The sequence below is a fragment of the Onthophagus taurus genome, chromosome 3, assembly GCF_036711975.1.
Source record: "Onthophagus taurus isolate NC chromosome 3, IU_Otau_3.0, whole genome shotgun sequence".
Lineage (NCBI taxonomy): Eukaryota > Metazoa > Arthropoda > Insecta > Coleoptera > Scarabaeidae > Onthophagus > Onthophagus taurus.
The window spans coordinates 29,722,351-29,746,241 of NC_091968.1; the positions used below are offsets into that span (position 1 = coordinate 29,722,351).

Here is a 23,891-nt window from a genome sequence, read left to right on the forward strand (position 1 = left end):
CACTCGTTGAACATGGTAAGGATAATAATAATAATAATTTATTCATGTAATATCACTAATCACATAGAAATCGTCATACAAAAAAAGAAAGATTATTTATTATAAAGATTATTTAAAAGACTAATCAAGAAGGTATTCAGACCACGAATAGTAACACTTGGCAACTAAATAGTCCTTCACCCATTTTTTAAAACTCAAAATTTTCTTACTTCTGACGTCTTCGGGTAACTTGTTGTAGAATTTGACTCCCCAATAGTCAGCATATTTTTTAGTAGTTTCAATTCTGTGTAGTGGCGGTCTCAACATTTCTTTTTCTCTGGTGTTGTGTGAGTGGATATATACATTTTCAGTAAATTTGATCTTATTTTAATGTACGTATAGTAGAGTTGCTAATATGTATGCCCCAAATAAGGTAAGTAATTTTTCTCTTTTGAACGATTCTTTGCAACTTTCGGTCGATTCCAGATCACACAGTGCACGAACTGCCTTTTTCTGCAATCCGAAGACTCTTCCAATGTTGGACGAGTGGCCCCAAACAACAATGCCATACGTCGCAATCGTATAGAAATTCGCGTAGTAGGCAATTTTTGCAACTTCATGAGAGGCAACTTTTTTAAGACGTCGGATAACATAAACAGCCGTTGACAATTTTTTACATATGGCATCAATGTGAGGACACCACGTCAGCTTAACATCCAATATTAAACCTAGAAACTTAACAGCTTCAGAGTTGTTGGGTTTCTTAAAATCAATGACAAGTTTCTCAGTTTTGTTTTCATTCAGTTTTAGCTTATTGTTCGAGAACCATTCTTTAGCTCTTTTGGTTGCAGCCGTGGACCGCTCCCGCAACGCCTGATGATCTCTATCTTTGATCAAGATTGAAGTATCGTCTGCATAAATACAAACATCTTCCTTGACATGCACCGGTAAGTCGTTGATGTATATCAAAAACAGCAGAGGGCCGAGTATTGACCCTTGAGGTACTCCATATTTTATTTCCTTCATTTCAGACGATTGATTTGCCCAGAAGACATATTGTTGTCTTCCATGCAGATAGGATCTAATCAGATTTAATTGTTGACCTCTAATTCCGTAGAAACTTAGTTTACCCAACAGTACTTCATGACACACCGTGTCAAACGCTTTGCTTAGGTCCAATAGATTGATTTGCACCAGCTGCTGCTCATCCAAACCATTCAATACAAATTCCATTACCTTCATAATCCCAGAAATTGTGGATCTATTTTCACGATAACCATGTTGGTTATTATTTAAAAAATCATTGCGGTTTAAATATCTTACTAATCTGTTTAAAATTAACTTTTCAAAGACCTTTGAGAGAACTGGCAGAATCGAAATCGGCCTATAATTTTCACAGTCGTTAACATCACCTTTCTTGTGGACTGGTAGAACCTTCGCTATTTTCATTTCTTCGGGAAAAACACCTTCAGACGCACATTGATTGAGGAGAAACGTTAGTGGTTCCACACACTGTTGAATGATTTTCTTTAGAATATTGGTGTTCAAGCCATATTTATCAGCTGTATTATTATTCTTCATTTTGTTCACAACTTCAATTAATTCGAAGACAGTTATAGGTTCAAAGTAAAAGGATTTAAATTATCAATTTTACTATCCCTGAGGTAAACCTCATAAGAACTAGTGCTAATTACATCTCTCAAAATGTTGGTTGCGATTGTATTGAAATAATTTCCCAGGTCTGCGGCGTCAATGTTGGTGGCAGTTGTGGTTTTACGTTTAGATTGACACACATTATTGATCACATCCCACATGGCCTTGATTTTATTGTTTGTGTTCAGAATATAATTACCGGAAGCTTTTTTCTTGTTTTCAGTGATTTTGTTCATATATTCTGTCTTATATTTTTTATACAGGCGAAAGCCTTCAGCATCTTTAGTCTTTTGAGCTATAGTGAGTAAAGCATCCAAAGTATCTTTTAGGTTATTTAATTCATGTGAGTGGTTAAACCGTACTTTTTTTACTATTTTTTTTTCTTTTGTAGGAAAGGAAAGGATACAATTGTTGCTGACGTAAAATTCTCCAAACTAGAGAGCCATTAATGTTTACAGCAGCAGATCTTGCACTCCTACCTGAATTTTCTTCAACCCTTCTCAAAACATTTCCTTCTACTGCAGGAGTACTCTCAGATCGCGTTCGCCAGCATCGTAGTGAGTTGTTTTAAAAGAACCCACTACCGACAAACGTTGATGCAATTTTGCGAACAATTTAACATTACATTACATTACATAGAATACATATCGGGTAGACGGACCAACCAACCTTGCACCGTGACCCTAAGGATCTATTTTACCCCGATAGATATCGTTATCAAATTTCACCGTGCAGTCCAATGCTCTTAACGAACATTAATACCTTGCTCGGCGAAAGGTCATTCAGATCTTTTGAGGAGATAAACTGCGACCCAAAAATCGAGAATCTGATACGGTTAATGGCAGGGCAGTGGCATAAAACATGCTCAACCGTCTCTGCTTCCTCCGCACATAGTCGGCATTCAACATCGTCGGCTAAACCCAACAAGTTGAGGTGTGCTTTTAATCGGCAGTGCCCATTAGAACTTTTATGCTACTACGGGCAAGTCCTAAAATATTCCCGGGTCTCATTCCAGGAGAACTGGTCCACAGTAGGCGAAGTCTCTCTTCAGCCCACAGTCCAATTCTATATTTGGCCATCGCAAATGATACACCAACACACAAACGCTTCAGCGCTGCCATCTCGTGCTAGCTTATCTGCCGCTTCATTGCCAGCAACCCCAGAGTGACCCGGGACCCAGATCAGAGAGACTCTGTTATCACAACTTAGTGTGTTTAATGTTCTCTTACAGTCATTAACCACAGCGCCTGGAGAGCGGCTTGACTGTCTGAGAAAATTCGTACTGTCATGTTCTTCACCCCTCTTTCAAGAAGGATTTTAGTACCCATGTCAATAGCAAATACTTCCGCCTGGAATACAGTACAGTACGTACCCAGGCTGTAGGCTTGCTTAATTCGAGGTGTCTGGCAGTATACTCCTGCTCCTACCCCTTCAGGCGTTTTTGATCCATCTGTGTACAAGCAAATGTCTGCCCGAACCAGAGAATTTTCATTTTCGATCCAGGACTGCCGCTCAGGCAGTACAATCTGGTATCGAGCATTAATCACTGATAGTGATACCGCCAAATCTGACGGCATTGATAGCACAGTATCAGTGCTTATAATGTCTTCCGCAGCCCATTGGTAGGACATGTCGGAACAGTTTTGAGCATATTGCTTAAATCTGTAAATGGTTGTTCTAGCCACTTTCTCTATATGCAAATGCAGAGGAGATAGGCCAAGCAGAACCTCCATTGCTAGAGTTGGCGTTGTGCCTATCGCACCAGAGATTGCCAATCCAGCTACTCGTTGAATTCGTGAAAGTTTACTGATAACTGAAGTCTGTCGGACTTTCCTATACCAGGCTGCTGCTCCGTATGTGATCATAGGTCTAACCACAGTCGCATAGAGCCAGTACAATTTTTCAGGGGTAAGACCCCAATTTTTTCCACAAAGACTGCGACAAGTCCACAAGGATAGTCTAGCTTTGTGCAAAACTCCCTGCAAATGTCCATTCCATGACAGGGTTTTGTCTAGGATTACTCCTAGATATTTGACTTCCTTTGAGAAAGGAATTTCTTCACCTTGGATAGTTGGGCGGATTAGTTCATCCAACTTTCGCTTGCTGGTGAAGGGAACAATTTAACACTCTGTAAGTTAAAACACGACTAAACGACTAGATATGAACTTTATTAAAAACCGACGTCTGAAGACGCACGGCTAAACCCGAAACGTTATAGCCCTAGTTCAAGTGTTAGTTCTAGTTTCACACCAGCACTGTTACTATGTGGAACTAACACTATACCTAGAACTAGAATCATTTGGGTTTAGCCACACATCTCTAAAAACGGCTAAACCCGAATAATTTTAGTTCTAGGTATAATGTTAGTTTCACATAGTAGCAGTGGAAGTGTAGAATCATTTGGGTTTAGCTGCATATCTCTAAAGAGGGCTAAACAAGAATGATTCCAGTTCATGGTCTACTTTTGCATAACAATTAAGACTAGCATAACTATCAATAAATTCATATAACCTTTAAATAAAAACAAATTTTTAAAATATTTGTATTATTTATTACGTAATTTGTGTTGTAGGAATTAAATTAATCAATTGATTACTATTTTCTGCTAATTCAGTAATAGAAACTCTCCCTCTTTGTCGTATAAATTTGGCAACAGCATCCATTTCTTCCTGCGATACATAAATAAACTTCCCTCGGTCGTCAATTACACCAGTTAAAATATCATCGGCTTGTAAATCTTTTAATCGATCGATAGCGGCTTGAGTTTTCAACCTAAATTTAGCAGCCAAATCTTCAATAACAACCACTTTTTGCGATTTAATATACCCCACAAATTCTTGTAATAAATTCTGTTCGTCTTCCTCATGTTCGCATCCCTCTTCATCAACCGTAAACGCCTCCTTCATTTTTAAATATTCCTCGTATTCTTTACGTTCTTTTTCCTCCCGAGCCAATTTTTCTTCTTCCTCTCGTTTTAATTCTTCAGCTTTTTCCTTTTCATCTTGCTTCTTTTTCTCTTCCAACGCTTGTTGATCCTTTTTCTTTTTTTCTTGTCGCATTTGCTCATCGGCTTCCCTTTGGGCTTTCTTTTTAGCTTTCGCTTGTAATTTAGCCATCTTTTTCGCCCCAATTTTTCCTTCGGGAAGATCAATTTTTTCTTCATCGTCCACTTCTAATTCGTTATCGGAGACTTCATCTTCTTGTTGTTGAGTATTCGCACGTAATCGAGCCCCTCTATTTCGAGCCATTTGAGCTCGGCGAGGTGCCCCATCTCGAAGCCTGTTCGGTACAGGTCTTGGTCTATTTTCTTGGTTATCTAAAAATTAATTAATTGTTTAAAACATATGTTTTCGATTAAATCGCTTACTCTTTGTGGGGGTTGAACTTCTTAAATAAAAGATGATTGATAATATTAGGATTAAAACGCTTAATAATATTCCGTAAATAAGCATTTTTTTTGTTAAATAAATTAATTATTTAATAATCTTTACCTAAACGACGTTTTAGATTTTTTGACAGATGTCATTTTTTGGTGTTGAGGTTAAATTATTTTAAAAAGAATTTTATTAATATAATTAGTTAATTAATTAATTTAGTTTTTATAATTTATTAGATTATTCTTTAAGAATTTAATAAATAAAAATAAAATTACGATATAATATGATAATTGACAGTTCACGCTTCGATGTTAACTTCACGCTAGTTATCCCCTTATATGTCAATTATGGACATGTCTTCGGTAACCAATAATACAAATAACAAAATAAACAGCCTCTTTCAACGATTGCAATTAGAAAAACTTAACGTGAACCATGTGGACGCGGCAGGGAGGAGCCCTCAACATCAAAACCCGCCCGCCCGACCTAGCAACCGTAAATATTTATTTATCATACATTTTTGACGAACCAATTTTAACATGATCTTTCCAAGTGGGCAATTTCAACATACCGAGGACACCACCCCAAATGAAACGCCCCAACGATCTTAATATTCGCCAGAAACAACCCGACACCTCCGACATTGACCGGAGGTTTAAGGAAATCATGCAAAGCAGCGGTAAGTTAAAAATTAACAACGTCGTTTATGATACGGATATTAAGGAGATGGAGTATCTCGAGGATTTGGGAAGTGGAACTTGTGGGCATGTTGTTAAAATGAGGCATAAACCAAGCGGTGAAATCATCGCTGTTAAGGTAAATAATTAAAATCGTTTCTTAATACTGATTAATTTATTTATTTGATTAACAGCAAATGCGTAGGTCTGTAAATACAGAAGAAAATAAAAGGATTGTGATGGACATAGAAGTTGTTATAAAATCTTACGATTGCAATTATATCGTGCAATGTTTAGGTTGTTTTATAACCGATAGCGAAGTTTGGATTTGCATGGAATTGATGTCGACGTGTTTCGATAAATTATTAAAAAGATTGCAAACGCCTATACCTGAAACCGTTTTGGGAAAAGTTGTTGTTGCGGTGTGTTATAATTATAATTAATAACTTTAACCACAATTATTTTTTTGATTGTTATTTTTTAGACTGTAAATGCCTTAGCGTATTTAAAGGATAAACACGGGGTTATCCATCGAGACGTAAAACCCTCAAATATTTTAGTTGACGAACGAGAAAATGTTAAATTATGTGATTTTGGAATTAGCGGTCGATTAGTTGATTCTAGGGCTAAAACACGTAGTGCTGGATGTGCAGCATATATGGCGGTTAGTTTAAATGAAAAAAATAAATTATTTTTTAAGGGGGTGACTTCCCTTTAAGTAAATGGTCATTTTTATCATTTTTTTTTGTTTAGAAAATTTATTTAACAACTGTACATCATAATATTCATCATTTTAAGGTAACAAGTCGAAACAAGTTGCTCAGTAACGCGTTCTGTACATATGTCATACTACTATCTGTGCAAAAAGTCAAGGCCCCTCACTTTAGAGATCGATATCTTCGCAACCGCTCCATAAAAAAAATTGCAACAAAATTTGTTGTAATCACTGAACATTTCTACGTAACTTATGTTAATCTGAAAATTTTCGGATCCACGGTTTTCTTGTTACCGCGAGTTAAATGAAAAATGTACCCGATTTTTTACGGAATTGGCAACTTTATCAACTTTGCGATTTTTTTTCTCGAAAACTATCGTACGAAAAAATTTTAATTTTGAACAGGTGGTAGTCTGATGTGTTCTCAATGAGTGGCATGTTTTATTTTTTCGATATTTCATACAGTTTCGCGGAAAATCGCGGTTTAGTAAGACGCCGTTATGTCGAAAACGGTTGGGTGGATTTCTTCGCGGATTTGACCAAAATATGTCAAATAATGTTGGTTGTCGGATTCCGTTATCAGTTTTTCAATATTAAGGTTCTCTATTTTTTTAAGAGCGATTTAATGGAATTACAAATTAAAAAGAAACAGAAATAAGCTCTGCGGGGTGACGAGGGTTCCGGCCAATCGGAACAGATGGTGCGTCCCAGACAGGACGTCGCGCCTTATTTCTTTATGTAGGCAAGATAAAGGCGCGACGTACTGTCTGGGACTCACCATCTGTTCCGATTGGACGGAACCTTCCTCTCCCCGTATAGCTGATTTCTGTTTCTCTTTAATTTGTAATTCCATTAAATCGCTTTTAAAAAATTAGGGAGCCTTATTTTTGAAAAACTGATAACGGAATCCGAAAATCCGCGTTATTTGACATATTTTGGTAAAAACCGCGTTGAAATTCGCCAGGTCGTTTTCGAAATAACAGCATCCTACTAAACCGCGATTTTCCGCGAAACTATATGGAACATCGAAAAAATAAAATATGCCCCATATTAAGAACACATCGGTTTACCACCAGTGCAAATTTGAAATTTTTTCGTCAAATAGTTTTGGAGAGAAAAAATGGCAAAGTAGACAAAGTTGCTGGAACTCTCAAAAATCGGGTACTTTTTTCACTTAACACGCGATAAAAGTAAAACCGCGGACCCGAAAATTTCCAAATTAACATGTGATACGCAGAAATGTTCACTGATTACAATAAACTTTACAGCAATTTTTTCCATCGAGCGGTTACGAAGATATCGATCTCTAAAGTGAGGGGCCTTGACTTTTTGCACGGATAGTAGTGTTAGTTCTTGTTTTACATCAGCACTGTTACTACATAGAACTAACATTGTAGCCACACGTCTCTAAAGACGGCTAAACCCAAATGATTCTGGTTCTAGGTATATAGTGTTAGTTCTAGTTTTGTACCTTCCAGTTATAGGTATAGTGTTAGTTCTGCATAGTAATAATGCAGATATAAAACTAACGCTATACCTAGAACTAGAATCATTCAGGTTTAGCAGTCTTTAGAGATGGGTGGTTAAACCCAAATGTTTCAAGTTCTAGATTTAATGTTAGTTCTAGTCACAGTGCAAGTGTAAAACTGGAACTAACGCTATACCTGGAACTAGGATCATTCCGGTTTAGCTGTCTTTAGTGACGTGCGGGTAAACCCAAATGATTTGAAATCATACGTGTACGAGAGCGCGCATACACAATTTACCTTTCAACTGAGAGGCATTGTCCATTTTTATACCGTGAAATCGTTTTACATCGTTATTGCGCTTTATATTTGAAAAATGATTAGAAAAGTGAGTGAAAATGAACCCAATTATCGTTCAAGCCGTCCACGTCGTCGGCAATATGGTAACAATTAATATACTAACGTACAAAACCCTGAAAAGGAGGAGGTACCGAATATAGTTCCATAACAAGTGCCTCAGCAAAAAAAAGGAGCGTCGTGAATTATAGCTTTTGCTACCGGATTATAGAATTTATGACCGTGTTTTCTGCTGTTTCTGACATAGCTGTTTCTAGCAGATATAAGCAAAAATTATCATTCATGCAAACCGGAGAGAAAATATCTGTAAAATGCATGTGCGACACTATGCTCATAGATCTAACTGGGATCGAAAATAGAAGAGTGAAGAGAAGAGAAATGTGGAGAGAAGAGAAATGTGGAGAGAAGAGAAATGTGGAGAGAATTGAGAGATAGGGACAGAGACATAAAGAGGCAGGAAAGAAGGTCACAGATACTGGAAGGGAGATATAATAAAAGGTATGGTGAGATAGTGACAGAGCAACTGCCAAAGTATCTGTTGATGTAGGGGGATAATGAAGTTAAGAGATTGGTGGCTAGATTCCGCTGTGGCAATGAGGAGAGAGGGAACAGGTACTGGGTGGACGATGTGGAGAAGTGGTGTAGGCACTGTAGGCTGTGCGGAGAGGATTGGGGGACGCTAGAACACATGCTGAGAGGGTCTAGTGAGCTGAGGGAGGAGGCGATGCACAGGAAGCAGATTTTGGGAGAGATGGATGAGGGAAGTGATTGGAGTGAGGAGCCGAAGGTGTGGTGATGGAGGAGGTGGGTAGAGGATTTGGGTGTATATATACAGGGTGTATCTGAATGACGTGCCCAAACTTCAGGGGGTGATTCTTTAGGCAATTTTAAGGGTACTTTCTCATATAAACTATCAGCGATTTCGACTTCTTCGAAATTTGGGAAATATGTTTAGCTTATAATAGGGCATGTTTCGAGCCTATTTGTACTTTCAATCTTCCCTTCTAAGTTACTAAACATAACCACCCCCGTTCAATTTTTATCTAGATCTTTTTTATGACGATGATAAATACATTGGAAATATTTTATTTAGATAGACGAAAATATTCTAAAACTTTTTTGCCTCTCTAATGTTCTTCGAAAAGTTAATAGTTTCTGAGAAAAAAAATAATTAAGCAAACACTAACTGTTAAGCTGTAGCGTTGTTAATCGAAAGTTGGATAGAATTTTTAAAGAAAAAATCTTAGCAGGCTCAGCAATCTTCGTCAGAAATATTTTTGATGTTTAAATGTCAGTGGTTTTCTTACTATTATTATTGTTTTATTTAAAATTTTGAAACGTCGAGTGAACGAGCGTAAATGCGGTAGAACTTTATTCATAAATTAATTTGAAAAACAATAATAATAGTAAGAAAACCACTGACATTTAAACGTCAAAAATATTTCTGACAAAGATTGCAAAGCCTAGTAAGATTTTTTCATTAAAAATTTATTCCAACTTTCGATTAACAACCCTACAGCTTAACAGTTAGTGTTTGCTTAAATTTTTTTTTCTCAAAAATTAGTGGTTTTTGGAAAAATTTTAAAGAGACAAAAAAGTTTTAGGATACTTTCATCTACCTAGATACAATTTTTTTAATGTATTTATCATCTGCATAAAAAAAATATTAGCAAAAATGTAAAGGGGGTGGTTACGTTTAGTAGTTTAGAAGGATAGGTTGAAAGTAAAAATAGGGTGAAAACGTGCCCTACTACCAGTTAAACATATTCCCCAAATTTCGTTGTCCTAGCGTTTATGGTTTTTGAGAAAAAAAAAATTAAACCAAAATTTTCCGCAATTTTTAGAGGGGTGTAGCTCCTTAGGGGAGCCCAAGTCGCCCATGGTTTATATATCAAAGTACCCTTAAAATTGCCTAAAGAATCACCCCCTGAAGTTTGGGCATGTCATTCAGATACACCTGTATGTATTGTACTGTATAGTGTAAATGACTATTCGAAGGAAGGTCGATTCAGTGGATAAAATGAAAAAAGCGATTATGGCTACATTTAATTTCAACCGACATGGAACCGCAGCTTCACAACTGCCCTCCGGGCGTAGACTCGTGGTGGAAATAGAGGAAGCCGCGGCTGCAGAGTCTTATACTCATCCTCCTCCATTACATACTGCCGTGGCGAAGCAAATATTATTATTAAAGAGATGTTTGGGTGGCTACACCGAGAACGCAAATGAATCCTTCAATGCTACGCTATGACGTTTGGCCCCTAAGCATCTAAACTCTGGCTCAAAAATTTAACGATGGCTATACATTCATTTTACAAGTTATGAATGATGTGCAACTGTAAATCGGTCCGCATTGCAAACAATTCGCTAACGCGTACGACAAACACCGCGTGGACCGCCGCACCCAAAGTACATTGTGTTAATTAATTACCCGACGTCATCGTTGCAAGTATGCAACCAATATCACAGTGTACGCGATTTGCAATACCAATACTGTGATATTGGTTGCATACTTGCAATGATGACGTCGGGTATTATAATTAATTAACACACTGTACGTTAAAAAGAGGCAAGGACAGCTGTTTATAATTAAAAAATAAAGTGCCCATGAATTTTTAATTTTTGATTTATCTTTTTTCAAATTTAGGTTCATGCAAAGCATATGAACGCATTTTAACAAAAAAAACTTTATTTTTTTATTTCAGTTAATTAGAGCGACCTGAGCGTTGCACAGCGCAAATCCGAGGAGCCGACATTAAGTATAGTCTCCGATTTTTCTGGTGGTTTTTATGACCCTCAGAAACAGTAGCGGCAGTAATTATCACCCCGAAAAAGTACCTGATCGTGATTTATGATAGGCCCTCCTAGCGAACTAGGTCCAGGGACTCACTTTTAAAAATATAAATTTGAAATACATTGAAAAGAATAAAATTATGTAAGCCTTAAAAAAAGAAAACACTTAAATAGAATTTAGAGTACTAATTATTGTTTACATTCAAAAAATACAAATTTTAAATAAATTGTTGTATTTTCACACAAAGGAATGGTATTTATGTTTTTAAATATTATGCTTTTGTAATTTCCGTTAATGCGGACCTGAACAACTCACGCCGAAGTTTGGGGTTCGTCAACTACCTGTTTACAACCCCGTCTTTGTTCGTTATATGACTGTAATTAAGTCATAAAAACCACCAGAAAAATCGGAGACTATAACTGCTGCGCCGCCACTCTGACATTCTTCAGCATCAAAAACATTCTATAATAAACTTTAAAATCATAGATATTATGATGTACATTGTTCAGATTTAGGGCCGGTTGTACAATATGCCAATAAATCTACCTGATAACTATCCGGCCGATAACCTTATCGGGAGGATAAAGATACTGTTTTTATCGGTAGGACTGTTATCGGCGAAATAAGAATTGGTTGGTAGTACTTTTTCCCCATATCTAATCATTTCTGCCATAGGTTGGTAACGCTAATGTCTTTCTTTAAAATTTTAACTATGATTTTGATAATAATGACATTTTTTCACGACACACAACTGCCATATAGGATGTTATAGGTTAACCTATGCAGTAACCATACAAAGTGTTTATATAAAATCTTTGGTAAACATATATATCTGGCTGATAATTGTTTTATCGGCACCGCTGAGTACTCGATAAGTTATCCTGCCGATAACCTCACCAACAAAAATATCCGTACATTGTAATACAGCACAAACTAACTTATCGGCCAGATAACGCTGTCGGGAAGTTTATCGGTATATTGTACATTACTACTTCTTTCCATCTGTTTAATAAAAATTAATGATTATATTTTTAGCCTGAACGAATAGATTTACATAACCCGGATTACGATATACGAGCTGATGTTTGGTCTTTGGGGATAACGTTGATTGAATTAGCAACGGGAGTGCTGCCTTATCAAGACTGTAAAAACGATTTTGAGGTACTCAGTAGAGTGATAGTGAACGATCCCCCCTCGTTACCCACCGACAAATATTTTAGTCCGATGTTTCGCGATTTCGTTTCATCGTGTTTAATAAAAGACAAAGAAAATAGGCCAAAGTACGCTCAATTAAAAGCCCATTCGTTTATAAAAAAATATGAGCGTGATCAATCCACGAATAATTGGTTTAAAGATGCGATTAAGCAAGCGGAAACGATTGCGACCGCTAATAAATCAACTCCGAGGCATACCCCTGAGTTATCGAGTCAAAAAAGGGGGGTACAAGTTTTGGGGAATAAACCTTACCAACAACTTTCACCACCTCCGCTAAATCAATCGATAGCAAACGGAGGTGGTAGTTTACCTCCGGATGGAAGAGCCGGACATATTTCTCGTTTATCAACATTCCAAAGCCAAAGTTCTTGTTCTCCGAATGGGCATAGAAGTTTTTCGCCGATGTCTTACACTAAATCGCATCAAGAATCGCGATTTTTACCAAGTCCCGGAACTAGTCCTATTTTACAAAGAAAACCTGACGGTGGGAGATTAGCTTCTTCGCCGTTTTTCCAAAGGAAAAACGTAGAAAGGAGCCCGATTGGGTCACCGCTTCCACTTCGATCACAAAGTAGTGGCGATGATTATCATCAACACGCCGGAGGGGTAGTTTATAGTGAAAATAATAGCCCCATTGTGTTACAAAGGTTTTATCACCAACAAAAGCAGCAACAACAAGCTAAAGAAGAAGAAAACGGCGGGGGTGGTAAAAAACGATTCGGATCTTACATGAAATTACATTTAAGTAACGATCGTACTGGAAGAAATTCACGGCATCAAAGCCCCGAACCACCCCCTAGATTAAATAGAACGATTAGTGGTGATCAAAGTCCTTTGGCATTGAGGAGAAATTATTCTGAAACTTCAGCATCTCCTAATTTATCAAGACGGTAAAATTATTAACTAATTTATGTAAAAGAAATGAAATAATTCTTAATTGTAGATATATCTCGCCGACACCGCCTGTACCACCTCCGAGACGTTTATCGGAAAGCACATCGGTACCAGGATCCCCACAACATCTTAGGGCGAGAATACATTACACACCGGAACCCCAAAGGCGTCCATATCCCCATGACGTCTCATAACGTTTTGAGATGCGGTCAAAGAGTCAAAACGGCAAGCTAATCGGATCGAACCGACTTAAAAAAAAATAAATAATTAACTAAATAAAAATAAGTATAAAATGGCTGTTGCGCTTTTAAACTATTTAATAAGTTTCTACTTTTTTCTTTTTTATAATAATTCGATATAAATGAACGAAAAAAAATTCGGTTTGCTTGCTGCAATTTGTGTTCGATATAAAAAAGAAGAAAAAAAGAGATCGGTTCGTCAAAAACTACCCTAACTAGTCCTTGTTTCCGTCGAAACTTTTTTTTTTTGTTTTTTAATTATTTTTATGGTTTATAAATATTTTTTTAATTAAAAAGTGAGTACGTAAAACTTATTTTCTATTTTTAACAGTTTTAAAAAGCACAATTAAATTTATTGGGAAATTAATTAAAACTATTAGAATTTTTTTTAATAGAATCAAAGACAATGCCATACTCTTGTAATTTAAATGAATTAATTTAAATTAATTTGATTAATTAAGCGAAACCGTCGTAAAAAAATTTATTATTGTATAGCGCCGTTTGTATTTAAGCCCGATTGTAAATATACCCGAAAATTGAAAAATAAATTCTATCAAAAACTCGAAAAAGCAGAGGAACAATACACACAAAAACAACTTTTCTTTATTTTATTGGTTTTTTTTATTCATTTAACTTGATTGTAAATCTTAAAATTAATTAATACGCAGCAACCATGTTATTGTTGATGGTGAATTTATTTTTAACAACGAATGGAGTGCAGAATTTCGATCGTTGGATCGCATCAAACATGGATTCGTTGTTGGCGATGTGTTGGGATTTTTCTTCGTTTCCAGAAAAGGAGTAATTGATGTAATCGTTAATTTCAATGCGTTTTCCTTGGTTGACATATTTCTCGTAGTTGTCTTCAAACACTTTACCTTGGCAGATGTCAAGAGTTTTTCCTTGTTCGACGTATTTGGCTTGCCAAATTGATTTTGCTTGCGAAATGGTTTTGGCTTGTTCGATGTATTTAGCCTGTGACACGTATTTTGCTTGGGAAATAGTCTTCGCTTGTTCGATGTATTTAGCCTGGGCAATGGTCTTGGCTTGATTAATGGTTGTAGCTTGCTCAATGTATTTGGCTTGAGCGATTGTTTTGGCCTGGTCGATGGTCTTGGCTTGTTCGATATATTTGGCCTGGGAAATGGTCTTGGCTTGCTCAATGTATTTTGCTTGAGCAATGGTCTTTGCTTGTTCGATGTATTTGGCCTGGGCGATGGTTTTAGCTTGATCAATGGTTTTAGCTTGTTCAATATATTTAGCTTGAGCAATGGTCTTTGCTTGTTCGATATATTTAGCTTGAGCAATGGTCTTGGCTTGATCAATAGTTTTAGCTTGAGCAATGGTCTTGGCTTGATCAATAATTTTAGCTTGCTCAATGTATTTCGCTTGGGCAATGGTTTTAGCTTGATCTATGGTCTTAGCTTGTTCGATGTATTTGGCCTGGGCAATGGTTTTAGCTTGATCAATGGTTTTGGCTTGTTCGATATATTTAGCTTGAGCAATGGTCTTGGCTTGGTCTACGGTCTTCGCTTGCTCAATGTATTTAGCTTGAGCAATGGTCTTTGCTTGATCTATGGTTTTAGCTTGCTCGATATATTTAGCTTGAGCAATGGTCTTTGCTTGATCAATAGTTTTGGCTTGCTCAATGTATTTAGCTTGAGCAATGGTCTTAGCTTGTTCGATATATTTAGCTTGAGCAATGGTCTTGGCTTGATCTACGGTCTTCGCTTGTTCAATGTATTTAGCTTGGGCAATGGTCTTGGCTTGATCAATAGTTTTGGCTTGTTCGATGTATTTGGCCTGGGCAATGGTTTTAGCTTGATTAATGGTCTTAGCTTGTTCGATATATTTAGCTTGAGCAATGGTCTTGGCTTGGTCTACGGTCTTCGCTTGCTCAATGTATTTAGCTTGAGCAATGGTCTTTGCTTGATCTATGGTCTTAGCTTGCTCGATATATTTAGCTTGAGCAATGGTCTTGGCTTGATCAATAGTTTTGGCTTGCTCAATGTATTTAGCTTGAGCAATGGTCTTAGCTTGTTCGATATATTTAGCTTGAGCAATGGTCTTGGCTTGATCTACGGTCTTCGCTTGTTCAATGTATTTTGCTTGAGCAATGGTTTTGGCTTGATCAATAGTTTTGGCTTGCTCAATGTATTTCGCTTGGGCAATGGTTTTAGCTTGATCTATGGTCTTAGCTTGTTCTATGTATTTGGCCTGGGCAATGGTCTTTGCTTGATCAATGGTTTTGGCTTGTTCAATGTATTTAGCTTGAGCAATAGTCTTAGCTTGTTCGATATATTTAGCTTGAGCAATGGTCTTGGCTTGATCAATAGTTTTGGCTTGCTCGATGTATTTGGCTTGGGCAATGGTCTTGGCTTGTTCAATAGTCTTAGCTTGTTCGATGTATTTAGCTTGGGCAATGGTTTTAGCTTGATCAATGGTCTTAGCTTGTTCGATATATTTAGCTTGAGCAATGGTCTTGGCTTGGTCTACGGTCTTAGCTTGCTCAATGTATTTTGCTTGAGCAATGGTCTTGGCTTGATCAATGGTTTTGGCTTGCTCAATGTATTTCGCTTGGGCAATGGTTTTGGCTTGCTCAATGTATTTCGCTTGGGCAATAGTTTTAGCTTGATCTATGGTCTTAGCTTGTTCGATGTATTTGGCCTGGGCAATGGTTTTAGCTTGTTCAATGGTTTTGGCTTGTTCAATGGTTTTGGCTTGTTCAATGTATTTAGCTTGAGCAATAGTCTTAGCTTGTTCGATATATTTAGCTTGAGCAATGGTCTTTGCTTGGTCTACGGTCTTTGCTTGTTCAATGTACTTGGCTTGAGCGATGGTCTTGGCTTGATCAATGGTCTTAGCTTGTTCGATGTATTTGGCCTGGGCAATGGTCTTAGCTTGATCAATGGTTTTGGCTTGTTCAACGTATTTAGCTTGGGCAACGGTCTTGGCTTGCTCAATGTATTTGGCTTGGGCAATGGTCTTGGCTTGGTCTATGGTCTTGGCTTGTTCAATGTATTTGGCTTGGGCAATGGTCTTGGCTTGCTCTACGGTTTTGGCTTGCTCGATGTATTTAGCTTGGGCAATGGTCTTGGCTTGCTCTACGGTTTTGGCTTGCTCGATGTATTTAGCTTGGGCAATGGTCTTGGCTTGCTCGATGTATTTGGCTTGGGCAATGGTTTTCGCTTGGTCTATGGTCTTCGCTTGCTCAATATATTTGGCTTGGGCAATAGTCTTGGCTTGATTAATGGTTTTGGCTTGCTCAATGTATTTGGCTTGCGAAACAGTCTTGGCTTGGTCTACAGTCTTCGCTTGCTCAATGTATTTAGCTTGGGCAATGGTCTTGGCTTGATCAATGGTTTTGGCTTGCTCGATATATTTAGCTTGGGCAATGGTCTTGGCTTGGTCTACGGTCTTGGCTTGCTCAACGTATTTGGCTTGGGCAATGGTTTTCGCTTGGTCTACGGTCTTTGCTTGCTCAATGTATTTAGCTTGGGCAATGGTCTTGGCTTGATCAATGGTTTTGGCTTGCTCGATATATTTAGCTTGGGCAATGGTCTTGGCTTGGTCTACGGTTTTGGCTTGCTCAACGTATTTGGCTTGGGCAATGGTTTTCGCTTGGTCTACGGTCTTTGCTTGCTCAATGTATTTAGCTTGGGCAATGGTCTTGGCTTGATCAATGGTTTTGGCTTGCTCGATATATTTAGCTTGGGCAATGGTCTTGGCTTGCTCTACCGTCTTGGCTTGCTCGACGTATTTGGCCTGGGCAATGGTTTTCGCTTGGTCTACGGTCTTTGCTTGCTCAATGTATTTAGCTTGGGCAATGGTCTTGGCTTGATCAATGGTTTTGGCTTGCTCGATATATTTAGCTTGGGCAATGGTCTTGGCTTGGTCTACGGTCTTGGCTTGCTCAACGTATTTGGCTTGGGCAATGGTTTTCGCTTGGTCTACGGTCTTTGCTTGCTCAATGTATTTAGCTTGGGCAATGGTCTTGGCTTGATCAATGGTTTTGGCTTGCTTGATATATTTAGCTTGGGCAATGGTCTTGGCTTGGTCTACGGTTTTGGCTTGCTCAACGTATTTGGCTTGGGCAATGGTTTTCGCTTGGTCTACGGTCTTTGCTTGCTCAATGTATTTAGCTTGGGCAATGGTCTTGGCTTGATCAATGGTTTTGGCTTGATCGATATATTTAGCTTGGGCAATGGTCTTGGCTTGCTCTACCGTTTTGGCTTGCTCGACGTATTTGGCCTGGGCAATGGTTTTCGCTTGGTCTACGGTCTTTGCTTGCTCAATGTATTTAGCTTGGGCAATGGTCTTGGCTTGATCAATGGTTTTGGCTTGCTCGATATATTTAGCTTGGGCAATGGTCTTGGCTTGGTCTACGGTCTTGGCTTGCTCAACGTATTTGGCTTGGGCAATGGTTTTCGCTTGGTCTACGGTCTTTGCTTGCTCAATGTATTTAGCTTGGGCAATGGTCTTGGCTTGATCAATGGTTTTGGCTTGCTCGATATATTTAGCTTGGGCAATGGTCTTGGCTTGCTCTACGGTCTTGGCTTGCTCAACGTATTTGGCTTGGGCAATGGTTTTCGCTTGGTCTACGGTCTTTGCTTGCTCAATGTATTTAGCTTGGGCAATGGTCTTGGCTTGATCAATGGTTTTGGCTTGCTCGATATATTTAGCTTGGGCAATGGTCTTGGCTTGCTCTACGGTCTTGGCTTGCTCAACGTATTTGGCTTGGGCAATGGTTTTCGCTTGGTCTACGGTCTTTGCTTGCTCAATGTATTTAGCTTGGGCAATGGTCTTGGCTTGATCAATGGTTTTGGCTTGCTCGACGTATTTAGCTTGGGCAATGGTCTTGGCTTGGTCTACCGTCTTGGCTTGCTCGACGTATTTGGCTTGGGCAATGGTTTTCGCTTGGTCTACGGTCTTTGCTTGCTCAATGTATTTAGCTTGGGCAATGGTCTTGGCTTGATCAATGGTTTTGGCTTGCTCGATATATTTAGCTTGGGCAATGGTCTTGGCTTGCTCTACGGTCTTGGCTTGCTCAACGTATTTGGCTTGGGCAATGGTTTTCGCTTGGTCTACGGTCTTTGCTTGCTCAATGTATTTAGCTTGGGCAATGGTCTTGGCTTGATCAATGGTTTTGGCTTGCTCGACGTATTTAGCTTGGGCAATGGTCTTGGCTTGGTCTACCGTCTTGGCTTGCTCGACGTATTTGGCTTGGGCAATGGTTTTCGCTTGGTCTACGGTCTTTGCTTGCTCAATGTATTTAGCTTGGGCAATGGTCTTGGCTTGATCAATGGTTTTGGCTTGCTCGATATATTTAGCTTGGACAATGGTCTTGGCTTGCTCTACCGTCTTGGCTTGCTCAATGTATTTAGCTTGGGCAATGGTCTTGGCTTGCTCGACGTATTTAGCTTGGGCAATGGTCTTGGCTTGATCTATGGTTTTCGCTTGGTCTACGGTCTTCGCTTGCTCAATGTATTTGGCTTGGGCAATGGTTTTCGCTTGGTCTACGGTTTTGGCTTGTTCGACATATTTAGCTTGAGCAATTGTCTTGGCTTGGTCAATGGTCTTAGCTTGAACAATGCATTTAGCTTGAGTAACAGTTTTAGCTTGGTCAACAGTCTTAGCTTGTTCTACATATTTAGCTTGGCAAACAGTCTTTCCTTGATCAACGGTTTTAGCTTGCTCAATATATTTGGCTTGTTCAATAGTCTTAGCTTGATCAATAGTTTTAGTTTGGTCTACATATTTAGCTTGTTCAACAGTTTTGCCTTGCTCAATAGATTTTCCTTGTTCAATAAATTTGGCTTGTTCAATACTTTTTCCTTGATCAATACTCTTACCTTGTTCAACATCTTCATCATTTTTCTCCTAAAGCATTAAAACAAAGACTTATTTGAAATCAAGAATTAAAGTCTCTTAAACTTACTTCTTGTGCTTTCAAGTCCATGATCCATGCAGCGAATTTGAAGACATTTTCCTTTTCGTTTTCGGAAAAATCCAAAAAGTCGTAATCTTGCTATAAAATTAATTCAAGTAGTGATAAAATAATCTTAGATCAGGCGTAATTCGAATACATACATGGAACAAAGTAATCTGCATTTTGACTCAAAATCGAACGGAAATCACTTGACACCACAAAATAGAGAAAGTAATAAGTCCTGTAAAGTTTTCTTCGATATTTATATGTTGAGGACTTCCTTGTTTCGTTAGAATTCTTCAACTTCATTGGTCGCGGACTGATATCAGTTCCACATCATTCCAAAAACCAGCGTCATCACTCCAGATGTTTGTATTCTCCCAGACGGTTTAAGCCATCGTACGATTTATGTAAATAACGTTTTTCTGGATGATAACGATTATTATGTATTACTGTGTAAGGTCAATCGCCTAAAAGTTAATAATAAATCTTCTAAATTATGCTAATATTGATTGAAAATGAACATTGATTCCATTGCGTTGTATATCAAATTTAAGGAATACGAATTAAATTGTGGTCTCATAGTTTAACATTTTATCGTAATTACGTAGAAAATCAGGCCATTTCGAACAGGATATTCGATTATCAACTTAAATTTGTTTATTTACTTTTTTAAAGCAAAGAAGATTCATATTAATTAAAATTTTGACGTATTTTTAAATTATTTTGGTGATTTTTTAGGGAATTTATTTTTTATTAAAAAAATAATTTTATATTAATATAAAATATAAATAAACTCTTAATTTAAACTACTAAATAAATACTTTAACTTAAATTAAAATTTAATAATAATTTAATTGCAAATTAACTCATTTAACATTAATTTTCATATTAAATTTTGACGTTTAAAAGATAGGTTATGTCATTAATATAACCTAAAAATATTTTCTATAAGAATGTTAATATCTTGGAAGAAATTCGAAATTTTAACAAAACCCTATTCAAGATCGATTGGTTATTGGGCGTTTAGAACGTGGTACGCTAAATTATGGAAACGAAAACCGGGAAATCCACCTTATAACCATGTTGTGCAAATTGGAGATCCTCGATTAAGAGTTAAATGTAGTCCGATTCCTGTTGAAGATATTAAATCGAACGAAATACAATATTTAATAAAACATCTTAAACACGTTTTAAAGCGGTATGATTGCGTTGGCTTATCCGCACCTCAAATTGGTGTTGATTTACAAGTTTTTGTTATGGAGTTATCCAAAAAACAATTAAAAGATTTTTCAGAAAGTGAAATAAAATCTAAGGATGTTAAAGTTTTTCCATTAACGGTGAGAAATTGTTGATAATTTACTAAGTTTTTAATTTAGATTTTTAGGTTGTTATTAATCCAAGTGTAAAAATAGTTGATTTTAATAAAATTGTGTTTTCGGAGAGTTGTGAGAGTGTTAAAGGATTTTGCGGTGATGTTCCTAGGTATAAATCAATCGAATTAACTGGTAAATATAAATATTTCGCATTTATCAGTTAATTATATTTATTTTTGTTATTTAGGGTATAATGAGAACGGGGAAAACCTTAAAATGGAAGCAAACGGTTGGCTCGCAAGGATTATCCAGCACGAAACTGATCATTTAAATGGAAAAATTTACACTGATATTATGAGTAAGGATACTTTAGCGTGTAGTTGTTGGGAGGCTGTTAATGAAAATCGTGGAAAAGTTGTGTTGCCTTATAGTCCCGATTAAGTGTTTTTAACCTTGTAAATAAATAAGTTGAAACAATTTTTTTTGTTTTGGTTTTTTAACGAAGCCGGATCTATCGCGTTGAAATAAAATGAACTTTGGTTTAATCAAACCACTTACTTGCTTGTGATAAAGGAAGTAATGATTAAAAAAAAGTTTGATAACGGGAAAAAAGCCGAAAACGGCAAATTTGTTTATTTATTAGAGGTCAACTATTTTAGTTATCAAAAGTGATGTTGATGGGTGAAGTATTAAAAGGAAATTTTATTTACAAAAAGTAATTAATTAATTCTATTAATAAAATAGAATACATATAGTTCGTTTTTTTTCTATAATACTTGTCAATGTAAATTTTTTAGGGTTTCTGTTGGTATTATCTAGTACCCTTATAAAATTTATGTTGTTTTCCTGATTTTTAGTAAAATTATTAGTAACTAAATAATTGAGGTTAAAATACTAACACATTTTTAGATAAACACGATTTTAACGAAGTACATATTTATTGTAAAAACGTGCTACAAAGTAATTAAATAGAACAAAACACCTTTTCTAGGTAAATAAATGACAAGCATCCGATGCTGTAATGAGATTTTAGTAACATTTTATGGAACCAGTTCAAGTTGGTGACATTGGGTCATTAATTTTTCTAGTTGTCAATATGACAATTTTTGTCTATGGATGTTTAAACACGTTCTTAGCATCGAATACAAGGTCCACAATGATGAGGACATTGCCTCTGAGCAATTTTTCGTATTTTGGGAGGTGTACATCAAACATTTTTTTTCAGGTGAATATATTTTGTGTTTTGACAGTTTCTAATTGTCAATTCAAAGTTTCTATTTTCAAGTGTTCCGGTGTTACCAACTGCTACATACCTATTTCCCTACATTGCCAAAATTTACTTTATTTTTATTAAAAAAAAGTATAAAAACGCGAATTACAAAAAATAGCATAAAAAACACGTTTCATAAGACTTAAAGCACTCATTCATTAAAAAACTCGTGGCTTCGCCACTCGTTTTTCAACTTGAATTCGTGCATTTCAAGCGTGTCTTACGAAACTTGTTTTTTAATATACTAATTTCTTAACCTAACTAATACCTAGAACTAGAATCATTTGGGTTTAACCGCCCGTCTCTAAAGATGGCTAAACCCGAATGATTATAGTTCTTGGTCTAGCTTTGCATAACAATTAAAAATAGAACTAACACTAGAGTTAGAAACACTTACAGTTAGAGACACATGGCTAAACCCAAATGTTTCTATAGTTTGTTTTTTTACTATAATACTTGTCAATGTAAATTTTTTAGGGTTTCTGTTGGTATTATCTAGGACCCTTATAAAATTTATGTTGTTTTCTTGATTTTTAGTAACATTTTCAGCAACTAAATAGTTGATGTTAAAATACTAATAAATTTTTAAATAAATACGATTTTAATAAAGTACATATTTGACAAAATACCTTTTCTAGGTATAATAAATGGCAAATAAACGATTTGCCAAATAAAGAATTTTTGAATAACGAAAGTTCAAACGTCAGTGTGACATATTTATTTCAAAACATGACTCCCTGTTAATTTTGCCAACTTTACAACAATTTGGCAGGTATTATAGAAAAAAAATGAACTATAGTTCTAGTGTTAATTCTACTTTTTGAGTAATTGACAAGACAAGTTTATCTACGAACATGGAATAGAGCAACTTGAGGTGGGTGCTCGAGGTTTTATTATATTTATTATTTACTATAATTTTTAGTTTATGGAGGCTTTGGTATATTTTATTATAAAAATTGTGACATCATTCCCTCCTTTATTTCTAAAACTCCAATTATAACGACGTTTCGGGAAATGTTCCCATCATCAGGTTAATAATACTCTTATCTAAAGAAACACGAATTACTAAATTAAAAATAACATAATTACTATTACAAACATGAAAAACAATCTACATACACTTAACTCACAAAAGATTTTTTGTTTAGTTTATAGAATATGATTCTTACCTAAGACTATTATCAATTTTTATCACTAATTGTTTCTTAAATTTATTCCGATACATCTTATCATGCTTACGAATCAAGTCTAAGAGAAATTTTCATACAAGGTCAGATAACAATTGTATTCCTTTGTCCGAAACCTGTTTTCTCTCCTATATTCTATTATATCACTAATTTATTTAAAATATCCGCATAATGTGCCCCTATTCTTCCTAAATCGGTTTTAAAATTAACTGTTTTATTATTATTTTTTGTTATGAAGATTGACTCTAAATTCTTCCTTATTTGTATGTTTTTATTTGTTGTTAATATCTTAGGATTATCGAAATCAAACTTATGACTTAAAGTTACGATGACAATAACATAATAAGGACGAAATGGTATAAAAAAGATAAAAGCAGTGATAGACTATTGAATTACCATAGTAATCACCCAAAGTCGCAAATTATAAACACGATGAACAATTATATATGAGTTGTCTGGTTTCAATATCCCCTAAATCCATTTTTGGGCAAAAATGAGATATATCTGTTAGAAAAAGTTGTTTTCTATAAAATACTCAATGATTTGTATTAAAAAACGCGCGAATCCCTTAAAAATTCAAATCAAATAGACAGCCTTTAGATATTAAAGAGAGCTACTTTCGATTTATTTTTAATTATAACAGTGCTAACTACAGAATACCGAATACATAAGCTCAGGGCCAAAGCATTTTTTGAACAGCTAAAAGAGAAACGGGACGGCCTTCTGACAATTTCTTTTGATTGTCAGAAAAACTTGGTATTGCCCAAAATACCAGATCAAAGTACCTATTATAGTAGACAACTGTACATTTACAACTTCACTA

At 36.3% G+C, this 23,891-nt stretch overlaps 4 protein-coding genes across 4 annotated transcripts; 2 read left to right on the forward strand and 2 right to left on the reverse strand.

Moving 5' to 3' along the window:
- Positions 1–4,160: 4,160 nt before the first annotated feature.
- Positions 4,161–5,156, reverse strand: LOC111418455 (DDRGK domain containing 1). The gene is made up of 2 exons (XM_023050998.2): positions 5,000–5,156; positions 4,161–4,948 (listed from the first exon to the last, which is right to left on the reverse strand). Exons 1-2 carry the CDS (start codon positions 5,082–5,084, stop codon positions 4,185–4,187), a joined length of 849 nt encoding a protein of 282 aa, XP_022906766.2. The 5' UTR covers positions 5,085–5,156; the 3' UTR covers positions 4,161–4,184.
- Positions 5,157–5,334: 178 nt separating this feature from the next.
- On the forward strand, positions 5,335–13,975 carry LOC111418457 (dual specificity mitogen-activated protein kinase kinase 7-like). Its single transcript, XM_023051000.2, has 6 exons — positions 5,335–5,504; positions 5,563–5,825; positions 5,881–6,108; positions 6,171–6,350; positions 12,054–13,123; positions 13,177–13,975. The coding sequence occupies exons 1-6, from the start codon at positions 5,348–5,350 to the stop codon at positions 13,319–13,321; spliced, it is 2,043 nt and encodes a 680-aa protein (XP_022906768.1). The 5' UTR covers positions 5,335–5,347; the 3' UTR covers positions 13,322–13,975.
- Positions 13,719–23,249, reverse strand: LOC111424303 (extracellular matrix-binding protein EbhA-like). The gene is made up of 4 exons (XM_071194776.1): positions 23,051–23,249; positions 19,457–19,765; positions 19,305–19,394; positions 13,719–19,246 (listed from the first exon to the last, which is right to left on the reverse strand). The coding sequence occupies exons 2-4, from the start codon at positions 19,475–19,477 to the stop codon at positions 14,024–14,026; spliced, it is 5,334 nt and encodes a 1,777-aa protein (XP_071050877.1). The 5' UTR covers positions 19,478–19,765; positions 23,051–23,249; the 3' UTR covers positions 13,719–14,023.
- Positions 20,196–21,088, forward strand: LOC111418458 (peptide deformylase, mitochondrial-like). Its single transcript, XM_023051001.2, has 3 exons — positions 20,196–20,635; positions 20,683–20,803; positions 20,859–21,088. The coding sequence occupies exons 1-3, from the start codon at positions 20,252–20,254 to the stop codon at positions 21,050–21,052; spliced, it is 699 nt and encodes a 232-aa protein (XP_022906769.1). The 5' UTR covers positions 20,196–20,251; the 3' UTR covers positions 21,053–21,088.
- Positions 23,250–23,891: the final 642 nt, after the last annotated feature.

Excerpts from the sequence above, each read along its gene's own strand:
- LOC111418455 (XM_023050998.2), bottom strand. The coding sequence starts at position 5,084 with ATGCTTATTTACGGAATATTATTAAGCGTTTTAATCCTAATATTATCA. Across the intron at positions 4,949-4,999 it reads AAGTTCAACCCCCACAAAGA|ATAACCAAGAAAATAGACCA; the intron begins GTAAGCGATTTA and ends ATTAATTTTTAG.
- LOC111418457 (XM_023051000.2), top strand. The coding sequence starts at position 5,348 with ATGTCAATTATGGACATGTCTTCGGTAACCAATAATACAAATAACAAA. Across the intron at positions 5,505-5,562 it reads GCCCGCCCGACCTAGCAACC|TGGGCAATTTCAACATACCG; the intron begins GTAAATATTTAT and ends GATCTTTCCAAG. Across the intron at positions 6,109-6,170 it reads TGGGAAAAGTTGTTGTTGCG|ACTGTAAATGCCTTAGCGTA; the intron begins GTGTGTTATAAT and ends GTTATTTTTTAG.
- LOC111424303 (XM_071194776.1), bottom strand. The coding sequence starts at position 19,477 with ATGCAGATTACTTTGTTCCAT. Across the intron at positions 19,395-19,456 it reads TGCAGATTACTTTGTTCCAT|CAAGATTACGACTTTTTGGA; the intron begins GTATGTATTCGA and ends TTAATTTTATAG. Across the intron at positions 19,247-19,304 it reads TGGACTTGAAAGCACAAGAA|GAGAAAAATGATGAAGATGT; the intron begins GTAAGTTTAAGA and ends TTAATGCTTTAG.
- LOC111418458 (XM_023051001.2), top strand. The coding sequence starts at position 20,252 with ATGTTAATATCTTGGAAGAAATTCGAAATTTTAACAAAACCCTATTCA. Across the intron at positions 20,636-20,682 it reads TTAAAGTTTTTCCATTAACG|GTTGTTATTAATCCAAGTGT; the intron begins GTGAGAAATTGT and ends TTAGATTTTTAG. Across the intron at positions 20,804-20,858 it reads TAAATCAATCGAATTAACTG|GGTATAATGAGAACGGGGAA; the intron begins GTAAATATAAAT and ends TTTGTTATTTAG.